Source organism: Hippopotamus amphibius, chromosome 12 (genome assembly GCF_030028045.1).
Source record: "Hippopotamus amphibius kiboko isolate mHipAmp2 chromosome 12, mHipAmp2.hap2, whole genome shotgun sequence".
Lineage (NCBI taxonomy): Eukaryota > Metazoa > Chordata > Mammalia > Artiodactyla > Hippopotamidae > Hippopotamus > Hippopotamus amphibius.
In genome coordinates, this window is record NC_080197.1 from 89,101,650 (window position 1) to 89,125,627 (window position 23,978).

The 23,978-nt window shown below is 48.8% G+C and overlaps 1 protein-coding gene across 3 annotated transcripts in view; it reads right to left on the reverse strand.

The window, feature by feature from the left end:
• Positions 1–177: 177 nt before the first annotated feature.
• PFKM (phosphofructokinase, muscle) overlaps positions 178–23,978 on the reverse strand; it is a 39,729-nt gene continuing 15,928 nt past the window's right edge. For all 3 annotated transcript variants that reach the window (XM_057701246.1, XM_057701247.1, XM_057701248.1), the window contains 22 exons: positions 21,657–21,749; positions 14,953–15,026; positions 14,021–14,098; positions 12,203–12,392; positions 11,784–11,949; positions 11,005–11,049; positions 10,456–10,564; positions 10,249–10,344; positions 9,935–10,027; positions 9,215–9,340; positions 7,998–8,062; positions 7,449–7,512; positions 6,510–6,659; positions 5,338–5,408; positions 4,882–4,969; positions 4,644–4,796; positions 3,977–4,141; positions 2,917–2,978; positions 2,582–2,693; positions 1,141–1,240; positions 956–1,061; positions 178–714 (listed from right to left, as the gene is read on the reverse strand). In XM_057701246.1, coding sequence (XP_057557229.1) covers positions 570–714; positions 956–1,061; positions 1,141–1,240; positions 2,582–2,693; positions 2,917–2,978; positions 3,977–4,141; positions 4,644–4,796; positions 4,882–4,969; positions 5,338–5,408; positions 6,510–6,659; positions 7,449–7,512; positions 7,998–8,062; positions 9,215–9,340; positions 9,935–10,027; positions 10,249–10,344; positions 10,456–10,564; positions 11,005–11,049; positions 11,784–11,949; positions 12,203–12,392; positions 14,021–14,098; positions 14,953–15,026; positions 21,657–21,749 — 2,351 coding nt within the window. In that variant the 3' untranslated portion in view covers positions 178–569. The remainder of the gene's footprint in view (positions 715–955; positions 1,062–1,140; positions 1,241–2,581; positions 2,694–2,916; positions 2,979–3,976; positions 4,142–4,643; positions 4,797–4,881; positions 4,970–5,337; positions 5,409–6,509; positions 6,660–7,448; positions 7,513–7,997; positions 8,063–9,214; positions 9,341–9,934; positions 10,028–10,248; positions 10,345–10,455; positions 10,565–11,004; positions 11,050–11,783; positions 11,950–12,202; positions 12,393–14,020; positions 14,099–14,952; positions 15,027–21,656; positions 21,750–23,978) is intronic.

The following is a 23,978-nucleotide window of genomic DNA, read 5'->3' on the forward strand; positions in this document are numbered from 1 at the left end:
AAGGACAGTGTCCTATGTTCTGGGACCTTGTGTACAGAGTCAAGAGATGTCCAAGAAGAGAGAGGTACACGGGGTTAGCACATGGGCTGCATTTTCCTAGGTGTCCATCTGGGCAGAGTCTGTTGCTTGGGGCCGATAGGAATGCAGTTGTAAAGATGATAACAGGAGAACCAAAAGCAGTGACCAGTTGGCATTTATTAGTGTAGTTATGGTTTGTCACTGTCGTGAAAGTAGTAGAGGAACTAAGACTTTGTTATCACAAAGAAATAAAGCTTATTTTTAGGAAAATTCTAACCAAGTAACTGAAATCGAGCAGTAGCACTAGAGGAGCCCAGCCTTGTGTGACACGTGAAGCTAGGGTAGAAATCAGGATAAATTCTACCTACAAGGAGCTTCCACTTACTGGCCCCTGCCCCAGCTCCCTGGCCAGAGCCGACCATGGCTGCAGTTATGGAATAAAAGGAAACCTAATGGAAAATGAGCTGAAACACTTGAGAATACATGGACTTGGTTCTGTCAGGGTAAGCTGACCATGATCAGACAATCCGTTTCTCTCACTGCAAAGAGGTTTAGACGGTAGCTTCTCCGGACCGCTTCCGACTGATGTGCTCCAGGTGGGCATGCTCAGAGGTATCCAAGTCTATCTCATACTTGGCTAGGATTTTGAGGATGGGCCTCAGCTTCAGCCACCACTGTTCCTTGGGGATACGGTGACTACGGAGGAATGAGGCAGATGATGATTTAATCTTTAGCACCCCAGTCAACTTTTATCAAAGGCTATGGGAAGAAGTTGAACAGAAGAGGCTGGATTTGGGGCCTGGGCATCAGATATTAAGTAAGTACAAATACAGGTGTTACTCCTAAGAGAAAAGGACTGAAGACAGTGAACTGCTTGGGAAGAGTAGATTTCGAAACTACCGGGGAGGAAACCAGCCCAGGAAGTAGAGGTACTCACTCAAAATCCGTCTGTTCCTGCAGCTCAGTCACTGGTTGAAAGACCAGGGCCCTCTTACGCATCCCGAGAACACAGCCTGAGTCTGGGGTATTGGCAAAGATCCGCCCTGCAGTAGGGATGGTCAGTCAGCTTCTATCCTGAGAACAAGCTTCTAGGAAGGAGGCTCACCCTCTTACCCCACCTACCATTACGGTAACTCTCTTTGATTTTCCCAGCCATCCAGTTCATAGCCTTTGCACCCATCTTAGTGGCAAAATTCCTGTCAAATGGAGTTGGGCTCCCACCCTGGAAAAAGAATCATAAAAATTACACGGGGAAGGACTCTAATGAAGAGGCAAAGACGTGGGAATACACAGAGAAAAATGAAAGAATGGGCCTCAGGTTTATAACCAGAAATAGGAATCCCGAAGTCTAACTATGAATGGAAACCCTGAAACAGGGCCAGGAGCCAGGGCGAGCTGGCCTAGCATATTTGGCCGTTTATCAGATATAAGAGTAACTGATTAGTACGAGGGGATGATTGGTGTCACAGTTGCCTCTTGCAGCTCCATAGCTGCATGACCCTGTCCACTCCCTTCTAGTCTTACTGGCCGTTCGGTCACTTCCCTGCCCCTCGTTAGCCTAGCAGATTCTGCCAGTCACCATCATCGATGACACAAGTGTTCCTTGTGACCCAATTTGGACACCCTTGGTAGCACCTCAGAATAATATAAAACATGGTGCAGAGTTTCTCTGAACAAAGCAAAAGTAAGTGGGAAAATGGGAAGGAAGGAAAAATAGAAAATAGATCTTCATACTTTATCCAATAGTACCCCATCCCTGCAAGAGCTGATAAGCTCATTCATACTGAGACAATGTGAATTCATCTGTGGGTGTAGAAAGGTCAAAGGCCAATGCTTAAGAGGCATCTGCGGGGGACGTTTGGGATGGGGTAGGCCTCAGGCCACTAGTATCATCTGTGAGTGAGGCCTGCCTTGAGTGAAGATTGGGTGTGAGTGATAGAAAGGGATTCCTTTCCCCTTGAGGCCCCAGTTAGTGGAGACAGAGCCCAAGCCTAGCAAGGTGCCTGTACTCATCTCACAGGGTCCCCATGGAAGGCAGCATGGGTGATGGGGAAAGCACTAGGCCAGCTCATTTTGGCCTCACCCACGCTTGACTACTGGCCCTGGAAAGATTACATCTCCTCTCTTCACCTCGTTTTCTTCATCTGAAGCAGTGGTTCTCAACTGGAGACGATTTGGCCCCCCAGGGGACATTCAGTAATGTCTAGAGACATTTTTTCAGTCATACACGTGGGGAGGCGTGCTACTGGCACCTAGTGAGTACAGTCCAGGAATACTGCTAAGCCATCCTACAACGCACAGAACCACCACAAAGAATTTTCCAGCTCAAAATAGCAAGAGTGCCAGGGTTGAGAAACCCTGCCCCAGTAAAGAGAATGAACCACAGAATCTCTAAGGCCATTGCCAAGGTTAAGATTTCTGATTCTATGACTGTGAAAGCCTGCAGGCCCATGCTCTGTGGCCACCCCGATAGCCTCCAGCGGGCCGGAGGCTCCTGAGAGATTTGGTGGTTGTGGGGGTTATTTATGGCTGTCTGGTGATGGGCGTGGCGTGTCTTCCCCACCTGCTGCATGTGGCCAAGCACATTCTTCCTGCTGTCAAAGATGCCCTTCCCCTCCTCAGAGTACAAGTTGAAGATGAAGTCAGTGCTATAGTTCTCATTGCACTTCTCGTTCCTGCAAGAGAGACCAGAACCTGTGCTGGGCACTGTCCCCCGCCCTCACTCGCCTTCTGCCTTGGTCAGCTTCGGCCCTCCCACTTCCATCTCCTCCCATGGTCCAGGCTCTCTCCCTTTGTATCCAGACTCCTCAGGGTGTCCCAGCCACGGATGCAGTCTGACTAGGGCCAAAGCCTGACTGTTGCTTCTCTGCATTTGGGAGCAAACCAGGGATGAGGTACCTTAGCACCAATCCTCTCTTCACAGTTGTTTTCATCTTTTGTACCAGATGTTCCACATTCACCTGAAAATGAAACAGAAAATCCGAAGTCTGGCTGAAAGTGGACACAGCTGGGCAGGCGCATAGATCCCTTTCTCCCCGCCAGGCCTCTGCAGGAGGGAGAGGGACATGAAGAGGGCTGTTTACAGCTCAGGGCCTAAACCGTGCCTAATCCCTTTAAGAAGGTCAGTGTGGACTGAAATTAAGCAAAGACTCCAGGTGCAACAGGCAGACAGAAAGTTAGAGACAGTGTGGTAACTGTCAGTTTTCAGCCCCTTTCCACCTCCTCCCAATCCCCCTTTCCAGGGGTTTCCACTTCTCCCTCCCTCAGAGGGCCGACTCTGCTCTCTGGTCTCTAAGAGGGTTGCATCCCAGCTGCATCCATCTGTTTACAGCAGTGATTCACCCGGAAGCAGTTCCATCACTGGGCTTTGAGTTGGGGGTGAAGAAGGGAGAGGGTCACCCTCCAATGCGGGCAGGGGTGGGCTGGGCCCTTGGATTAGGGAGTTCCCTCAGCCTGCAGCCCTCCACTTTGTGGCTCTTTCTCCCTCCAGTGAATGGGGATCTTGGAAAGTGAGGATCACAAGGGTATCCCCTCAAAAATGGAATGAGGAGTCCGGTTTGGTAGCAAGGGAGATCCGGAGGCAGGGCAAGGGGAGGGTGACTTTCTCAGTCAGTGAAGCCATCTACTCAAAGTTCAGAGAGGTTTTGTAACCTCACTAAACCTTTCTCATCTGTAATGTGGAGATAATAGCTCCCTTGCATGTCTGTTATGAAAATAAAATGCAAAAACGCACATAAAGGGCTTAGCTGCATGCCACCCTTCAAACAAATGCTCCAGCAGGAGTGGTGGCCACGTACGGGTTACACCAGAAAATGCGTGCCCAGTGCTCTTTCTAGGACTCCACAGACCAGCAGCTCTGTCCTCCTCGTAAGCTCTCACAGCTTAGGTCACTGTGGGGACAGTGGGGACAGACTGGGGCAGGAGAGAGCCCCCCAGTAGGCTCTGAGTAGCCGTCTACCTGCAGGTCTCGAATGGTGAAGGGCTCCTCAAAAATATAGGCAGCATCCGCCCCGGCCGCGAGGCCTGCCATGGTGGCCAGGTAGCCACAGTAGCCGCCCATAGTTTCGATGATAAACACCCGGCGCTTGGTGCCTGCCGCTGACTGCTTGATGCGGTCACAGGTCTGCAAAGACAACGGGTCATAGAAAGACAGGGTCGGGGATGTGATCCTTGTCACTTCTCCAGCCCCGGCCATCATGCCATCACCCAACTCTGGAGCGATATCCTCCCCAGGCCAGTGGGGACCCTACGCCTCATCAAGTGCTTGCCTTCATGGACGGCAGAACGTCCACCAAGCACAGTGCAGAGCTCCTTCCCTGGAAGGAAGCTGTCCCTACCCCCGCTGTTGCTTGGAGTAGGGGAATTAGGCTGTAGGACCTCAGAAAGGCAACATCATTTGATATGCGGAGGACAGACGCATTTCCAGGTTAGAGGACTCACAGGGGGAGGACGGTGGACACTGTTTGTATGGTTAAATGCAGTGTGTGTAAATGCCAGGGCTTGAAGAAGCATTCTTCTAACACGGCCACTTGGCTGGTACAAAACAACTGGCTCACTTTCTAGGCCAGACGCGGTCCAGGGATTACAGTCCCGGCCAGAAGCGGGGGAGCCGTGGTGGCCCTCACCATGCAGATGGTGTTGAGAGCCGTGTCAGCCCCCACGCTGAAGTCTGAGCCGGGCACGTTGTTGGAGACTGTGGCAGGGATGACCACAAACGGGATGCAGAGCTCATCGTACTGCTTCCTGCCCTCCATCAGTTCCAGGCCCCCCGTGTAAGCCTGAGAAGATGAGAGCAGCGGGGGCAGGAATGAGGGGAGAGGCAAGGTGGCGGGGGAGGGGAGGAGGAAATGACGGGGCACTCACCTCAAAGCCCCCGATGATGACAAGGCCCTGAATGTTAAACTTAGTGATGCTGGCACTGATCTGTTCGAAGCTCTTCTTGGGTAGAGTCCTAGTTGATTGGGGTGGGGAGTGGGAGGGGCAGGGGAGTAGAATTTGGGGAAGAGACAGCAAAATTGAGGGAGAGAAAAGCCAGAGTGAGAAGGCACTTTGTTTATAATTTCTTAACTTGTGCCTGCTTCCCTATCCCACTTCTCAGCCCCATCCAAGAATACACGCTGGGGCTCTTAAGTTGCCAGAGCTGCTGAGAGATGTCTGGATGGGCGTGTCTGCCCTCACTGAGGCAGCTGTGAGCTTGGGGGGAGAGGACCCGGCCACAGCACTGGTCTAGGCAGACCCTGACGGAATGGACTGACGCCCACGTGCCAAGCGCCACCTTCTGGGGTGACTAGCAGGAGGTGCTCCTGTAATGCCACTGACCTTTTAGTCCCAAGTCTAGAACCGCCTTGGCCAGTCCAGCCCCCTACATAGCTCCAGCCAGCCTCCTCAATCTGTGGGGGAAAAGTCACACAGGTCTGCATCCTGGCCTGACACCACTTCTTGAGTTCTGACCCCACCCCAACACCCACCCCTCTTAGCACTGGAGCAGCAGGCACCAGCTTTTCCCACCTCACTGGACTTCCTCCACCCTTACTGCTCACTCACAGATCTTAAGCACCTGCGTATGCCGGGCCCTGTGGTGAACTCTGGGACAGAGAATTCAACCAGACACGTTGTTTGCAAAGGGTTCGTCTCAGTGGCTCCTGCCTGTTCCTACTGCCCTAAAATTAAATACAGCAGTCCCCCTTCACCTGCGGTCCACTTTCCCCAAGCTTTGTTACCTGCAGTCAACCTCGGTCCAAAAATATTAAATGGAAAATTCCAGAAATGAACAGTTCGTAGGTTTTAAATTGCGTGCTATTCTGAGTAGCATGATGAAATCTTGCGCCATCCTGCTCCATCCCACCCGAGATGTCAGTCATCCCTTCGTCCAGCGTGTTCACGCTGTATATGCTACCCGCCCATTAGTACAGGAAAAACACGTAGTATACAGTTGACCCCTGAACAAGATGGGGTTGTTCAGAGATGCTGACCCCCTGCACAGTCAAAAATACATGTATGACTTCACAGTCAGCTCTCATATCCGCCGTTCTGCATCCGTGGATTCAACCAACCCCGGATCTGCAGTGTTTGCTGCTGAAAAACTCTGGGGAGTTCCCTGGCATTCCAGTGGTTAGGACTCAGTGCTCTCACTGCCGTGGGCCCAGGTTCAATCTCTGGTTGGGGAACTAAGATCACACAAGCCGTGTGGCGTGGCCAAAAAGAAAAAAAGATTTCTGCGTATAAGTGGGCCCATGCAGTTCAAACCTGCGCTATTCAAGGATCAGCTGTACCTCGGGTCTGGTGCCATGGTGGTTCCAGGCACCCATTGTGGATGTGCCCCCTGCGGACAAGGCGGGACTACTGTATCACCTTCTGCTTGAAACCCAAGAGACAAAGGCAGTGAGGGACGGGGGAAGGTAAGAGAACTGACAGGTCAGCCGCTACACTTATCCTCCGCACGACCGCTCCTTGGCCCCAGACAGGTGCCCTCCTTCCTCGTAACCCCGTACCTGACCCTTGGCCAGGCCCTCGAAGCCGTCGTGCACAACCAGCACTCGGTTGCCCTGGATGAGGCCGATTCTCACAGTGGAGCGGACGGCGGCGTTCATGCCTGCGGCCGGGGCCCCCACGTTCATCACGGCCACTGTGTATGAGCCACTCTAGGGAAGGAAGCAGAGAGGGAGAGGGGAGAGGGGACAGCAGGGGAGCAGGGACAGGTCAGGGAGGGGAGCTGGACTCTGAGTCCCTTACGGTCCTGACAGCACAGCCCTCCCCCAGGGAACACCAGCACAGCCTGTCCCCTCCCCCCATACCAGGGAAGCAGAAGTCTTCATCACAGATCAGTAAATAAAGCTCTGGTCCCTGAACCCAGATTATTACTGCACAATGAATAGGAGACCCTCCAGAGCACTGTATCCCAAAGTGGGATGCTTGGACCACCTGCTGCATCAGATCCACCCAGGGAGCTTATTAAGTCTGCATATTCCCGGTCCTACCACCCACCCCCACCCCGGCCATGTAAATCCCCTCTGAGGGAGGGGAATACGCATGTTTAACAAGCCTCCCAGATAATTCTGGTACACGGAAAATATTAAGAACCACTGTGCCAATGGAAGAGGGGGCTCAAATACACTTAGATGTGATCATTTCAGATTTGCCCAGAGAAAGTAATACAAGAGCCTTCTCTGCCATTCCTTGCATGCTACCTTGTCAGCGCTGAACTGGATGTGGGTCTCGGGTTAGAGACACCCAGGGCACTCTGAGAACATGGGCTTGTATCTGGGTGACTGAGAGAAAATTATCTTAGTGGGGTCTAGGACTCAGCACTGAAGATGACAGGCGAGCAAAGAAGCTGGCAAGGCATCAGGTTGTGTGGATTGAGGGTAGCACTTCATAATGCTAGACTGAGGGAGGAGGAGGGCCAAGGGGAGAGAGCGACTTGCCAGTACCTTAGATACTGGGGGTCTGACATGAGCCAGAAGCTTGTATACCTCCCAGTTGTTCATGAAGCTCCTAGAAGAGTACAGAGAGAGACAGAGAGACAAAGAGACAGAGACAGAGAGAGGTATCTTCAGGCCATTCCCCAAGGCCAGCAGCCAAGGGGATCTGGTCTGAAGTTTTGCTCCCAGCGTGAAGTTCCACAGGGCAAACCTCTAAGGACACAACGGGGACTGAACAGAGATCGGGCGGGGCTCCAAAGTGGCCACCACACCCTCCCTGAGCACTCTCCCTGCCTGGCCTAGAGAAATTTATGATCGAGCTGGGTCCACATACAGAAATAACAGACTGTGAAAGGCTAAGCCCAGGGAGAGAATCCCTGCGGCGAACTGAGCCTCCTGGTCATCTTGCAACTAATTCTCTTGAGGAGAAAACTGCTGCAGAGACAATAAGAAGAGGAAAAGCAAAGGCTCCTATTTTGGGTCTGGAGCTACATCGATTTTTGGCTTCATTCCGGCATCTGATTTCTGTAGCTAGCGAGCTCCTGGTCGTTTCCTCACCGGCCTCTCAGCTTCATGGCTTCATCAAATCTCCTCTCATCCATCGCCTTGGTCACGTCTTTGGTCTGAGGGAGGAGCATGGCAACAGTCAGCCTCCAGGGCCGGGTTCCACAGAGCTGGATTCCCATCCCACACTGGGACCCTGCCTGCCTCTGGGCTTGCGACCAGATCCTGCCCATCCCATATCCCACCTTTTCTATGCCTCCCAAACTTTCATAGAAGAAGTATCTTTGTTTTTCCTTAATTTTCTGAGCAATGAACAGCAAAATTAAAGGGCTGATTCAATGCTCTATCCAAAGATGGGCAGAGTGGAGGAGCACACACAGATAAAACAGCATCTTCCTCCATTCCACACCCAGAGCCCCAGCCTCAGAGCAGCCTCTAAACTAATGAGCAAATGAAGATGATCCCGTGGATAACCAGTTAGGAGGAAAGGCTGGTCCCTGCCATGTGCTTCCCAACTACTGCTTTCTGCTCTGTGAGCCAGTACTTCAGCTTGGGGGCTTTCAGAGACACGGTTCCTGGCAAGGCTGGAGTCTGTCTGGGCTGTAGGTCATCAGGACTCCCGAGTCTCAGGGAGAAGCAGCCAGGGGATAGGGAACCAGCCCTGACAGTCAACCAGACACCCTAGCTCCAAGCCACAGCGTTTGCTCTGGTGGTATCACAGGAATGATTCCGCTATAATTAGAAACTCCACTTCCTGAGGGCTCAGCATCTTCTAGACCATTTACATATCTTCTCTCCAATCCTTATCCTCACCTTCAAGGTGATTATTTATTAGAAACCTCATGTTGGTTCAGAGAAACGTGTTCAAGGTAGAAATTAGAAAGACGATAAGCTCCCCAGCCAGACCTTAATAATATTCCCCTGCTTTTGATAAGGTTTGGAGGGAGACTGCATGTCTCTTGAGGTTGGCTGTTATGAGATATTGGGTCTCATTACTAGGTAGGATGTAGAGTCTTGCATCTTCTTTAGGAACATCTGGCAGATGGGAAAACTGAGGCTTAGTTAGAGAGATGACAGCTCCTGCACAAAGCCCACTATGTGCCTTCTCCACGCGCCCCTTCCTGTGCCATGCCGCCTCTCCACCTGCTCCCACACTGCACTGCCCTCCTCCCGCTCCCCCAGCCTTGGAAGCTGCTCTCTTTCCCCATTAGCTCTAGCTCAGCGACAGGGGCTTAGGGCTGGTAGGAAGGCAGGCTGGAGTCAGTACTCACCACCTGGACACACTCCATGAGGGGCAGGCGCACAGCCTGGTTACCAGAGAGGCTCACCACACAGGCTGGGGTGTCCGGGGTCCCCTCCAAAAGTGCCATCACTGCTTCCACACCCATCCTGCTGCCCTGCAGGGAGCAAAGATAATCTATTTCAAGCCTCCCCATCTAGTCTTGGCCTGGAGAACCTGGGCATTCAAGGCCCTTTCCAAATCACAAGTTGAGCTCCGCATTTAAGGACTGAGGCCAAGAACTCTCTGGGTTTTACCTCCCGACCCAGATTCCATCTAAAGCTTAATGACTCTTCATCCTTTTGCCATCAGAGACCCAAGGATGCTACCTGGTTCCAGAGAAATATGCCCACTACAGTAATCAAGGGGATTACTGGGGCTGAATAATATTTTCTTGAAAATTGATAAAACAATGAAAGTAGGATAGAGGGTACAAACTGAGTGTCTGAGGCTAGATCTTAATGCTGTCACCCATGCTCAAAGCTTAGATATTAGACCTTAGGGGAGCATATAGTTTCCCATCGTTTTTTGCAACCAAAGAGAACTCTTGAGCATATGGGGATGGGTCAAGGGCCACTGCAGTCCAGAGGCTGGTGGCAGGGCAGCATAAGCAACGGTTGAAGGCCCTGTGCTGGCGAAGTGCAATCCTGCCGGGAAAGGACAGCAAGTTGAGGGTTCCACGGTGTGAGGGCCACAGAGCCCCATGACTTACCAGGATTCTGTCAAAGGCTGACGGTGTCCCACCCCGCTGCACATGCCCCAAGACCGTGACCCGGGTGTCATATCCCAGACGCTTCACCACCAGCTGAAGGGGCCAAGAGAGGGACAGAGAGAGAGATACAGAATCAAGCAGAGGAAGCAAGCAGGGATCTAGATAAAGCAAGGATGACTTCGCCTCTTATCTTGCAATGATTCCTGGGTGGGAGAAAACCAGGGGGCAGGAAACCTGGGGAGAGATGTACAGGACTAAGGGGAGCTGCAGAAACCACCCCGTGTCGAGGCCTCCCTGGCTCCATTCACACTAACATTTTTGATGTCTTCCGAGGAGATTGACTTCCCATTCCTGTCAATCGCACCCTCGGCCACGATGATGATGTTGAGACGAGAGCCGCGGTTCCTCGTCTGGTCAAGGACAAAGGGGAAAGGTCCGTGTCGTGAAACTGACGGGCAGGAGAGGGATCAGCAGCAGAACAGGGTGAGGGATTCTCAAAGGGCAAAATGAAGTGCCGGTACCTCGCTGAGCCGGCGACACAGGTGCTCCTCCCAGTCATCATCCGGTGGACACTCAGGAATAAAAACCCAGTCGGCCCCACAGGAGAGAGAGGTGACAAGGGCCAGGTATCTGAGATGAGAGCCAGAGGCGTCATGCCAGTGTCACTCCACACACAGCCTCACCCGTTCCCGACAAGGCCACCAGGCCCTGGGGGTGGTGAGAGGTCTGCGGAGCCCCCGTTTCACTCTTGACGCTGAGACCGCTGCTTGGTGCGATTCGGCCCCTAAGAGCCCCTTCTATTCTCGCTCACCTGCCGCAGAGGCTCCCCATCTCAGAGCCCTGTCTGCTCTGTCACACTGCACACGTGCCTGTGCGCACACACGCCTGCACACGTGCATGTGTGGGCATGCGGGGGAGGTGGCGTGGAGACGGGGACAGGCGGCCACCACAAGAGGCGCGTGTTCGCCTCTAGATCTACCACCACTGGAGGCCTCCCTGGACTCCCCAGGGAAGAGGAAAGGGCTATTGCCTGGTCCATGGAATAAATGCGTCAAGATGGGGGATCTTACCCACAGTGCCGGCCCATCACTTCTAACACAAACGTCCTCTGGTGGCTGCAAGAGACAGACGTAGGGCTTACATAGTCCAAGTGGCCCTACGGCCAGGACCAAGCCCCCACCCACATTGAGGCCACATCCCACTCTGAGATGCATTTATGCTGTGGGACTTCTTCTGAGAGACCTGGAAGACCCAGGGGAAACACTTTAGCCATAGGGCATCCTTCCCAGGCCTGAGAAAACACTGCAGAAAAAGTGTCAGTACTGAGGCTCCGTGTCTCAGAAGGAGGGGGCCTGGGAAGGCAAGGAGTGAAGGGGAAAGAAGTGGAGAGAGGACTCGACTAACCTCGAATCCTCTGGGATCACCCTGCAGGAGACTGTCACCCCTTCATCCTCCCATTCTCCTGCACTGTCTCCCCTGAGTCCCTGCCCTTCTGAGCAGTGGTGTAATGGGCTCTACAATCTCTCTGATACGGTTGGAAAGGTTTAGGGCTCTCTGGATTTGTCTCAGTCTGGACACTATTCACTTAGGAGACGCCACAACTATTAAAGACCTCAGAGCAACACGTTTGGACAGTGGGTAGACAGTGGCCAGAGGCAAGTCTTACGGCATTTGTAGAGCAGTGCAATTCAGTGCTCTAGGGATAATTCTTAGTTAAAAACAATGTTCCAGCCCCAGAAAACTGGTCACTGTAGTCACCATAGCTCAAACACTTTCATCTTCTCCAGTCCCCAGCCGGTTGGTCTGTTCCAGCTCCATCCTCCCATGCCGCCTCCCACCAGGCCCTCACCTCTGAGCGGTAGTAGTGATGGCGTCTACAATCTCTATGATCCGGTGGAGGGCAGAGTCAGTGCCAATGGTCATGTCGGTGCCGCAAAAGTCATTGTCAATTGAGCCAACCAGACCCACAATGTTCAGGTAGCTGGACTTGGCAGCCTCCTCCACTGTGATCTTACCTGACAAGGGGAAGCAAAGCAGGAGGCACGGGGTGAGGTCCCTGGCATGCCAGGGAGCAGAAGGCTGGAGAGCGAAGGGGCTGCGGCCAGTGGCCACTGTCAACAATGCCAGAAAAAGGAGGGCAAAGACTGCCCTCTGTGTCTGGGCAACAGTTTTCTCCCACGGGAGGAAATGGGGCACGGGGGGGTGGAGGGCCAGTGTGTGCGCACAGGCGCAGAAACCACACTGACGAGAGCCACGGCCACGTCTCACCTGATTTCTGGAGGTCACTCAACAAGTCACTCCACTCAGAGCGGAAGGTGTCGGCCCCGGTGAGGCTGCCGTCACCCCCAATGACGCACAGGTTGGTGATCCCGCGCTTCACCAGGTTGTGGGCGGCCCGGAGCCGGCCCTCTCGTTCCCGAAAGTCCTTGCACCGGGCGCTTCCAATCACCGTGCCTCCCTTCGGGGAAGAGGCGGGAGTCAGCTCCCCAGGAGACACGGCCAAATTTGGGCTCAACACGCTAAGGTTCCTGTATCCCAACACTGTGAAGGGCTGCCGTCACCACGTGGCTCCCTAGGAAGTTCCCTGACGCCCTGAAGAGTCATTGGCCCCTTCCGTGCGCGTGTGTGTGTGTGTGTGTGTGTGTGTGTGTGTGTGTGTGTGTGTGTGTGGTTTTAAAGGTTTATTCTTCATGTAAAGGATTAAGGAAATTCACATGAGTTTCAAATCCCAGAGCCATGAGTACTGATGTTTAACTCTGTTGTCTGAGGGTCTATGATTGTACAGACTTAGCCATTAGTAGAAGACATGCGAGCCTTGATTGCCTTAGACACGTTTCTATTTCATTTGCCTAACTCCTTTGACTGCATTCAAGATTGTTCATTTTATCTTCATTTTTAGCTTAATCTGCATGGGCCTACACACAGATTTCCCTGTTTTTCATCTCCTTGGAGTTCACTGAGATTTTTTTTTTTTCCACTGGCCCCTTATAAAGGAAGGGGAGATGGTGCTGGCTGAGGTATCACAGGGTCGTTCCCACGTTCTGCTATGCTTCTTAGAAGACTGCTAAGATGGACCCACTCCACTGAAGGCTTTGTCGCCACGACTGTCCTAAAGAGAACTAGGGAATACACACATATCTGTAGGCTTCTGAAATAGTCTCCGTCTTCCTTGTTCTAGACTTTTAAGCAGCAGCAGCAGTGACTTCAGCAGGGACCAGGCACAGCCGATCCTTTCCCCTCTGCACCTGGGGATCGTGTGCTAGTAGGAGGGGTCACAAGACCCTTCACAGGAAAAACAGCCCTGAGTATGGAAAGCCCTAAATTCCCGGGAGCTTGTAGATACCCCCAGAGAGGAAAGTACTTAGGGTTTTCACAAATCATCTGAACTCCTGGCATTCATGACTTCGAGGGTCCTGATAGGGACCACTTGATAGAGGCACCATTGCCTGCATAAAATCTTCAATGACTGCTGCTCATTAAATTTCTTCCCATGGATTTTTTAGGGGATTGAGGTAAAGAATGGGGATACAAATGTAATGTGTAGATTTTTCAGTAAATCAGAAAATGAGTATAGAATGACTTAGAGAAAGTAGCAGAAAGGGCTGTGGATACAATCAAGACAATCTTAGGGTATTTTTTTTTTTAACTCTAAAAGGCTCTCTGGGTTCCTCCCTTCCCTAAAAGGTCTGGTTTCAGGTCACCTCATCGTCATCACATGAGGACTGGCAAACTTCAGCTCTACTCTGGCTCTGGCTCCAGTCCTCTGGTGAGGTTATTTTCAGGGCCTGACCTTCCCCGTGACCCCAGAGCAGGACCTGTTATGTGCCAGTTCCTCAAGTCTTGCCTATGACATTTCTATAAAGAGCAAAGCGTCCTGTGATCACATCCCCACCTTCCATCCCGCCCCAGGGAACCAGGGTGATGTTTTCAAATGCAAAGAGTAAAGGGCAAACATAGCCCCTCTCTGATCACAGAATCCCTTCCCATCAAGCCACATGGCAGGGAATTTGGGAAACCATGAGCCCCCATCCAAGTCGGTGAGACAAGGGCAGGACAAACACAGGACAGGAGTCTCCAGGAACATACCAACTGAAGCATCATCGAAACGCTCTCCCAGGTGGCTTCCTTGATGTTATCTCCACCATCCACCAGGCCCTGATAACCCTGTGGGGTACATTACACCCATTCAGCCTCTGCCAGGCTTCCCCCAAATTCCCAGGATTAAGACAGGGTCCCTGGGAAGAGGTTCTCTGAGAATCAAGTCACCCATCCCACCTTGCATCTGGGTGCTCCTGACATCTGGGTGCTCCTGAGAATAACATAGACTAAGGAAGGAGACGTCAGCTTTTTCAATACCCTCTTCCAGTTTCTCTCATTCTCGAAACATCGGGATGCCCCTCCTAATATTTAATTCTTGACCCCCCTTATTTCTGGCTCATCCCATTTCCTCCCAGAGGAACTAGATGACAGATGGTTTTGATAACCAACAATGGAGGGGAAAAAAGAAGGGGATGTTAGAAGGAGGAAGGGAGAGATATGTGACTTGAAAAGATAAGAGACTATAACATTTGAGAGAAGAAAGGCAGATAGACCTTATGGAAAGAAGACTGGACAAAGGATGAGAGGAAAAGCAGAGGAGGGAACCAAAGAGGAGTTAGAACCTCAGAAAGTAAGGCGAACTGCAGAAACAGTGGGACTCCTCCCTCCTAAGGCTCTGTCTCTGGATGTACTGAATTGGCTGTGAAATACTAACTCATTTCAGCTTCTCTTCTTTTGGGGGAGGTAAAGGGAAGACAGAGCTTCTTACTTTAAATCAAACAGGCAACAGGAGGACCCAGCCTGCAGATCCCTGGGACCCACCGTCATTCCTGGAGCCCAGAGTGGGGAGGGGTGAGTCACAGAGACAGGGAACCAAGACAAATCAGACACAGCAACGTAACTGGGAGGTAAGGAAAGAGGGTGGGGAGGGAGAGCAGAAAACAGAGAAAGAATAATGGGGAACAGAGCAGAGAACCAACCTCATGGACAAAGAAGACACGGGCACCAGTATAGATGCCAACTCGAACCACAGCCCTGACAGCAGCATTCATGCCTGCAAGGAGGAAAGAGTCAGAGAGAAGTTACTCCTAATAGCAGCACTGGACTCTATGATCTGAGACAGTCCTTTTCTAAGGCTTTTCTCTGGATCTAGAATCCTCTCATCCAAGTCTTATGACTTCCCCACTAACAATGAATTATTCCATTCAATGTTAATATAGCACAAGCTACCTTCATTCATCTCCCCTCCCCCCAAAACCCCATCTTTCCTAAGACCTTTTCTGGCCGGGGCGATCTGGGGAACAATAACCTTGAATGCTTGTTGTGGGGTTAGATGCTACTAGATGCTCATCCATTGTCAACTCATCGAATCCTATCCGCAACTTGAGAGTTGCCTCCATTTTACAGATTTGGAAACTGAAGTTCAAAGAGGTTGAGGTCACACAGCTAGGACAAGCTCAGCTTTTAATCCAAATCCTAAATGTCTAAACCAACACTGCTGACCTCCATGCTAATCCCAATGGCTGTGCTAGGCTTTTCCTTGCCTTCTGCACTGAATCTAGGCATACAGCTTGTATGGGCTTTCCAGGACAAAGACATGGCTCTCTGGGGCTCAGTGACCCGACCATTCACAAGCTGTTCGTGAGCACGTCCATTACTGGCTGGCGGATTCTCCCAGTCTCCACACAGACACAGCTTTTCAGTGTCATTGAGTTGGTGTATGTTTCAGTGTGCACCACACACTGAGATCCTCTGGCTCCCAAACTACCAGAAAAGGTTGTGACCAAGTGTGCAGGTAGAATTAGTGGAGACTCTATACGCTCTTTCTCCCGCTCTGATCTTCTCCTGTGACCCTCTGCGTAATGTGTATGAGGAACTTAAAAGTCACACTGTCAATTATGCTGTTTCCACTGGGAGAAACAATTAGGGCTGAAACAGGGAGGAGAGCCTTTCCCCCTTTTCCCATGTGAGTAGCATCCTTCTCCTAGTAGCTACTCAGTGACAAGAACTCTCTCTCCCAAGAGTACAGGAAGGAGCTGACCTGTCTCAACACACAACACATGGCTGTGAAGACCTTCACAGTAGAAACAATGCCACTGCTACTGTGCTCAGCACAGCCTCCCTGGTGAGACATTCCTGGGTCTTGATCCTGGTAACCCTGTCCTGCCTTGTAATGTGAGGAGGTGAAGCTATGATGGATCAACTTCTTGTGAAGCACTTTAATCACCCTCCCTCAGATACCCCTGTGTACATTACACATTTTTATTTCAATCTGAAACCTATTCATATGGTCCTTAACCCTGGCTGGGGAAATATCACATACCAGTAAGCACCAGAGAGGTCAGTACCTGGAAAACTCCGTAGCAGCAGACTAAAATCCATCACCAACTACTGATTACCCAAAGCTATCTGAAATGGAATAGAATCAAAAAGACCAGAATGTCTGTTTTGGGGGGTTCATTTGTTTGCAGGCTGACAAAGGTTGGTATTACATGGCTACAAGCTCCAAATCAAACTGAAGGTTCATTTGCTTACTGAACAAATACGTATTAGATACCGATCATGTTTCTGACACTATGTAGGCACGGGGGATGCATCAGGAAGTCACAGAGAGCCTGGGGATACAAAGACAAAGGACTTGGGAATGGTGCTCAAGACTTGGGAAGAATTATAGTGTGATTCCAATTTGGATCCTCATGGAGGGGATTCGTACAAGGTGCAGGCGGGACAAAGAGAAGGAGCGACTATGCTGCCGGGAGAAAGTCTGGGAAGGTGACACAGAAAAGGCAGCATGTGTCCTGAAACCTGAAGCATAATTTCCTTTCAAATATTTTTGTCCAGTGGATGGATTTAGGGAGAATGTTGTAGGCAGGAGGAATAGCACAAGTAAAGGCGAGGATCAAGAAGTAGCCTTAGGTAATTCAGTACTATAAAGAATAAAATGTAAAATGACAGAGAGATGAAGCTGTACAGGTGGGAGGCACCTGTGTGCCCAGTGAGGAAGCTTGGCTTTTATTCTGGAGGCCAGGGTTTGATTGGGGATCCACAGGTGATGGTTTCAGGGAATCCATGAACCCCATGAAACTGTATTAAAAGCTTCATGGGCATGGGCATTTCTTTTGGGTGAAGGTCCACAGCTTTCGTTTGATTCTTAAAGGGTTATGTGACTTAAAAAAAAAAAAAAGTTGCAGAAAATGGAGAATCTTTGAAGACTTTGAAGAAAGGAGGGACATGATGAGATCTACATATCAGCAAGATCACTCTGGCAGCAACATGGAAGACAGATTGAAAATGGTGACACCAGGATTAGAAGGCTACCTGGCAGCCTAGACAAAAATGATGACGGCCTAGACTGGGCATTTGGGACAAAATAGAGACTGGACAGGAGACACCTAAGAAACAGGAGCAACAGGACTTCCATCTAATCGGTGATATGATTAGATTTCAAGGTGTTGGAGAGGAAGGAAGAAATGTCCCATGACTGACTCAGGCTACGGGGAAAACGGTTTTGCAGTTAACTGAGCAGAGGCGGGTTTTGGTTTGAGAAGGTAGGGGTGGGGATGATATATTCATATTTGGATCTGTTGAGTTTGAAGTTCTTGTGGGATATCCATGCGGACTTGGAAGAGACTGTCTCAAGAAAATATGTAAAATGAGAAGGGAAAAGGGCAATGAATGGAACCCTGTGGAAAACCGACATTGAAGGAATGGGCAGAGAAGGAGGGGTTCCATGACGAAAACTAACACGGAGTCCCAAGAAAGACAAGCAGAGAACCAGGATGTGGCAATGTCTTGGAAGCCAAAGGGGAGAGTTTCAAGAAGTGGGAACATTGTCAAATGCTTCTGATAATTGATCTAAGATGAGGACCGGAGGGTTGGGCTTGCCAACAAGAGCTCATTGGTGAGCAATGATGTCAAAACTTACTTATGACATCACTAAGGCAAGGGCCCATGAAGTCCAGAAGTCTAATTGAAGGACTTAAAAGAATCAAAACAAAAATCTGTAAAGGGAGGGGGCTTCTCAGAAGCTTTAGGAAAAGCCTCTGTGTATGAAAAAATACAAGATCAGAGTCAACGCAAAGCCACTAGTGCTTTAGGGAAGATGAATAAATTCAATTTAAAAAGATCAGAACAGATATGAAACTATTGTTTGTCTATTTATTTTTAGGCTTTCACAAGGCCTATGGGATTCTCTCTTGGATACCCTGAGTCCTTGAGTATAAATCTGTAATCTTAAGAAATAAGGAAAAAACTTTCTTCTGAAATATATAGGTTGGAATGCTATTTCCTGCTCCTGAGGTGAGCAAGGGTAGGGGAGAAAAGATTTAAGGAAAACAAATCACTTAAAAGGTTTTAAGTATAACACAAACAACAGAGGGTGGGCAGGAAATATCCAAATCCACTGGCAGAAGAAAAATCCCTTAAGATTTTCTTTTCTCCAGCCTCTGCCTTCTTACTTCAACTGTATCAACCTGCAGAGGTCATCCTTCCTGCCTCTGAACTGGATATCTGTCTCCCTAGAAATCGAGTTTTAGGACCTCCTTTGTGCCTCTATACCTGTGTCTCAAACCCCTAGTTCCCTAGAAATCACAGATTGGGCTGGATAGATAGCTTATACTAGAAAGTTCCAATAATTCTTTGGGCTCTCCTACTTAACAGCACTGGTCTATTCTGGCCCCAGGCCAGCCCTTGCCTGTTCCATGTTTCCCTAAATAACCCACTATGAGCAGCTGTCTGACTTATTAGAAGCAAGACAAAGGATAAGATTACAGGCACCATCCAGGGGGTATTCTGGGTACAGCCAGGAGGGGCTCTGGAGAGCATCAGAAGCACGTACTTTAGAGTCTCCAATTACAGCCTGTCGGGAAGAGGCTTTAGGGAGAACTACAGGTGATGGGTATCTATGACATGAGATAGGAAAAAAAAGAAAAAACAATAAATGACTTGTTAACTACTTTTTTGCTAAAAAGTTTCTTTCTACCCTAACTGAACTTTAAATAAGAAAGTACATGAGGAGCAAATGTTTGTTAGAAGTGAATTATACTTTCTGATGGATATGTAATTAAAAATTTTAAGTCCAAGAACAGAATCCAGAGAGGAAATAGAATCCTGTTCCTAAGAACCTTTAAAAACAGAATAAACATGCATTTGGAATGGACTGCCTGTCTGAAGACAGAGGGATAGAGTAGATGACTGAAGTCCTTTCCAGCAGAATATGCTGATTTCATAAGGCCAAATGTAGCATGGTTTTAAGAGGACTGGGACCACTTCTGAGCTGGAAAGGGAGTTAGGATTTGGTATCTAATCAGCCCAGTTTCTGAGTTCAGGATGTCTGATTCTTGGCCACTCTTCTACTTTAAGAGGTTATTAGCCTTGCTAAGCTCAGGGAGTGACACAGCTGAGGCCCCTCTGGATCTTACAGAGCCCAATCTCACTTTCCCATGTGGCCCACAGCCTCTAGGGGAAAACCTTTCTGTGACCTCTCCCTGGGAGAACTAGGGCCCCTCAAACCCATCTCCAGGCAGGCCACTTCTGCATTTGAGCTGCTCTTTGAGTTGGGACCTCTCAGCCCTACTTTTGAGTTTTCTGTTTTGCTTCCTTCCTCCCTAGAATTCCATCCTCTACCAATTTCAGTTCCTACTGACATGCACCTGTGATGTTATGTGGACTCACAGTGATGTTTCCCTGGGTACACAGTGCCTGTCACAGAATCCCATAGGCCTTGGTCCAGCTGGGCCCTCCAGAAATCAGCTTATCAACATCCCTTGCCTCCACGGAAGGTGAGTCTTCCCTGAAAGCGGGTGACGGTCATCTCTGAAATAAGAGGGTCTCTCTGCTCAGGATCAGAAGCTGGAAGAGTTCTGCTGCTCTTCAACTCATGTTAAATTCTAGACCTCTGTTGTTATTTTCTTTTTTTAACCTCTTTCCCTCTCCAGTAAGCTCTACCTTTTCATAAATTTGTAACTCTGTGTGCTTCATCTGGATTTTTTAGCAGGCTCTCGCTTCCCCTAATCTGACAATCCAATTCCACAGGCCATCCTACCAAAGTTTTAGGATCAACACTCAGAGTTCATGTTGAAGAACTCATTACTGATATGGGATTCCTTCCAGGAAAGGAGAGAAAAGCAACAGAAGCCAGGTCAGCAGTCTCAACAGCCTCAAGGAGGGCTCTGCATTCCTAATCTGGCTACTATTCTGAAACTCAGGCCTCTGTGCCCTCCTTCCTCTGTTTCCTCATTGCAGCGTTCTCTTGTTCATAATATAGATCACAATTATAACTAAACATGAGTTTAAAATATACGTAAAGCCTAGCTTAACTAATATACTAATAAGAAGGCTCATAAGAGCAAAGATGATGTGTGACTTTTCCACTGATGTAGCTTTAGAGCCTACCATCCTGTTTGGCACACAGCAGGTGCTCGACAATTCACTTTCTATTTAATTAGCAATGCATGGATTGCATCATGCACTGTTCTAAGCACTTTACTTAAATGAAGAGTTCAGTTTCTTGAAATCTATCTCTTCCATGAAGTTCTCCCTGCTTAATCCAACCAAGGCCTATCATTTCATTACGTAAGTGGATTCTACTTGGTTAAGACACACTTTATTATTATTATTTATGTGCCTTACGTGAGAATTCTAGTCATGTATCTTTCCTCATTAAATTAAAGTTCCCAAAGGAATCAGCTTCTCCACAACACACAAGACAGGGCTCTATACAAAGTGGGTGCTTGACACAAAATCTAGGAAAGCCTAGGGAGAGTGGTGCAGAGGGAAGGGGCAGCTAGCTGAGATCCCTTCTTTCTCTCTTTTCCTCACCACAGTCTCCATGTCCTAATATCCTTTCCAAAGAGATTCTGCCTCTCTTCAACATACTACAAATTAGAATATACAAGAACATACATCAAAGAGGGAAAATAATTTAAAAAAAAAAAAAAACCACATCCCCTATCTGTCACTTCATTTTTCCATACACCTGATAATTCTGACTCCCAGGTTTCTTGGACTCAACCCAGAGATGGGTTCCCTCTGGCTTTGCTTTCTGCCCCACCCCCTTGGATGTGTACTGATTAACTGCCGCTGTTCCTGTTTGTTCGAGGGTTAAAGGAATGGAAGGGGAGGAAAGGCCTTAGAAAACAGAGAACGATAAAATGATGCACTGCGCCTAGGAGAAGAAAATGTGCTGTAAGAGTGAGGTACCTAACTCGGGTCAGTGCTGGAGCTCTGCAGACAACAGAACTGATTACCTGAAGATTCACTAGGGCCCACCAAATACCAATTCCAAATCTCCTCCTTTTCCCATCATTTTCAACGTACTTGAAGTGAATCCACCTACTGCCTCCTCAACAATTTTATCTCTTTAGTCTCTTTCTTTCCAATGTTGCTTGAGAAAACACCAGTTTTCTAGGTACCACAGGACCAAAATGGTCCCAAATCTTCAGAGAAACTTGGAAAGAAGTTTTATGGAGACTTAAGTAAATAAAAGTAGAGCAAATGAAATTCAAATGCACTTGCAGACTTACACATAACAGATTTTTACAGAAGCCCAAGATTCCAGTGTGAATCACATCAAGAGGATCTTAAGGAGGAGAGTTCTGTTCTACAAGCTAAGGGAGTCAGGAAATTCAAGGGGGCCTCCCAGCCATGGTTTTTGTGTCTCCCCAAGCTGGGCCCTCCTCCTTACCTTGGGCATCGCCACCGGAGGTTAACACAGCGATGGCTTTGCCGACCCCCAGCGTTTTGGCGGCATGGTGCTCTTCATGGTTCATGATCCACTCTAGAATTCAAGACAATGGCCAGTTAAGACACAGCTGGATCAAGCTGCTACGAGCTCAGGGGATGGCTCTGTTAGACTGGCTAGAGCCACCTCAGTCAGGCTCTCCCACTATACCGAGTCTGAGCTTTTCAGCCAGGATCTTTGGACTTCTTCCAGAAGAAAGCCACACCCTCGAAGCATGACAAGCTGAAATGTCACAGAAATCAAGCCCAAGACTGCAGAAATCCTTGCTAATCCCTCCCACCTCAATTGGAGCCTATTTGGAGAATGAGCTAAGGTCAATGGGAAGGGTGGGTGACTGAACAGAAATGAGAGAGGAGAAAAGTTAGCCTCAAAGATTCCTCCCTTCTAATGAAGGGAAGGGTTGTTGCAAAGGATAGGAATCAGATGAGGTTTGGGGCACTGAGAACCAGCAAAGTGGAAGCAGAAAAGCAAGAGCAAGTTGGGTTACGGTTAAGATTAGGGTTGGGTGTTATGGAATTGGGCTAAGTTGGAACAGGAGTTTGAGGTTGTACAGGCACTTTAGAGCTTGGGCAAAATAGTGGTTCAAGCTCAGGAATGGTTAGGGCCTTGCTCTGGCTTTTCCCATCCCTCTCAGGGCCTCTGCCTCCTGAGCATCTCTTGATCCTTCACCTTCAGGCCTTGCTCCTCACACTAAATACTGTCAAATGAGAAGAGTAACACAAAATCACTGCCACATGTACACAGATATGTACACATGACATGTGAACAGCTTCATATTTTTGTCTTTAGGGCTTATCTCTTTCAAAGGAAAACACAACACATATTTTTGTACCCATAAAAGTGCCAATGGAATCATCATTCTCCCAGTTATCCAGGCTAAAATCTGTTGTTTTTAAAATTTATCTCCTCTTTGCTCTCAGAATCAAAACAGTTACCAAGCCCTATTATTCTCCCTTCTTATTATTTTCCTTTATCCTTCTCTTTCTTTTTGTCCTCATTGCCCCTTTCTACCTGAATTGCTCTCTACAATAGCTGGTCTCCCTCTGCTTGTGCTTCCCTTTTCCACGCTATTTGAGACACAAAATAAACCTCCATGGGAAGGTCATAGGCCCCTGAGGCCTCAGTGGAGGGAGGATTCATTCACACGAACAGGAGCTGATGACCTTTAAGTACAGCTCATGTTTCTGCTGTGAACCTGGGGCAATCAGGGTAGCTGCTGATAAAGACATAGGTCACATCCACATACAAATCCACACATATGCCAATAAAATACATGCAATGAGACACTCACAAAGAAAAACATACACAAATATACACAGTGTTGTTAACAAACACAGATTCACAGACATGCTGCACATAATCAGTGCTGACAGATAAACCCAAACTTCTTGGGTTGGCATTCAAAGCTTCCATGATCGAACCCTTGCCTACTAATTCAACCTTTGCTCACATGAATTCTCTGCTCCATTATCACCTGAGCATTTCTTTGTTCCCCCCTACTTTTCTGCCTGTGCACACTGCATCACTTGCCTGGAAGGCCACCCCTGGCTCTTTCCACAGATCAATATCCTACTCCATTATCTAAGGCCCATCCTAGTCACATCCCTATTAAACCTATTAAGCCCTCACTGATTACCACAGGTCAAAGAGGGCTTCTTGCTGGACCTCCTCTAATCACATATTGTCTGAAACCAGATCATTTGCTTAGCACTTAATTACTATTTTCTGTGATATTTTAATTGCTTCTTATGTATTGAAAAGGTTGGACTAGAAAAGGAGTCAGCAAACTACAGCCCACAGGCCTAATGTTTTCATATTGCAGCAGCTAAGCAAATCTTTCACATTTTAATTGGTTGAAAAAAAACAATTTCATGATGTAAAAATTATATGAAATCCAATTTCAATGCTTATATCCCTCACATTCTTTGGTATATTATCTATGGCTACTTTTGTGCTATGACAGCAGGGTAGGTTACTGAGACAGAGACCCGATAGCCTACAAAGCCTAAAACATTTACACTCCGGTCTTTAACAGAAAAAGTGTGCAGACACCTGGACTAATGATTGCTAGTCATTTCCCCAGCTAGACTGAAAACTCCTCTGGGGGGGGGGGGGGGGGGATCACGTTCATTTTTTAAACTCTCCCACAGCCTACCAAAGCCTAACTAAGTCTATGCACATAACAACAGGAGTTCAATAAACTCTTATTAAAAGTATTAGTGAACTGACAAGCAACAGGAAATGCACACAAATATAGACAAATTT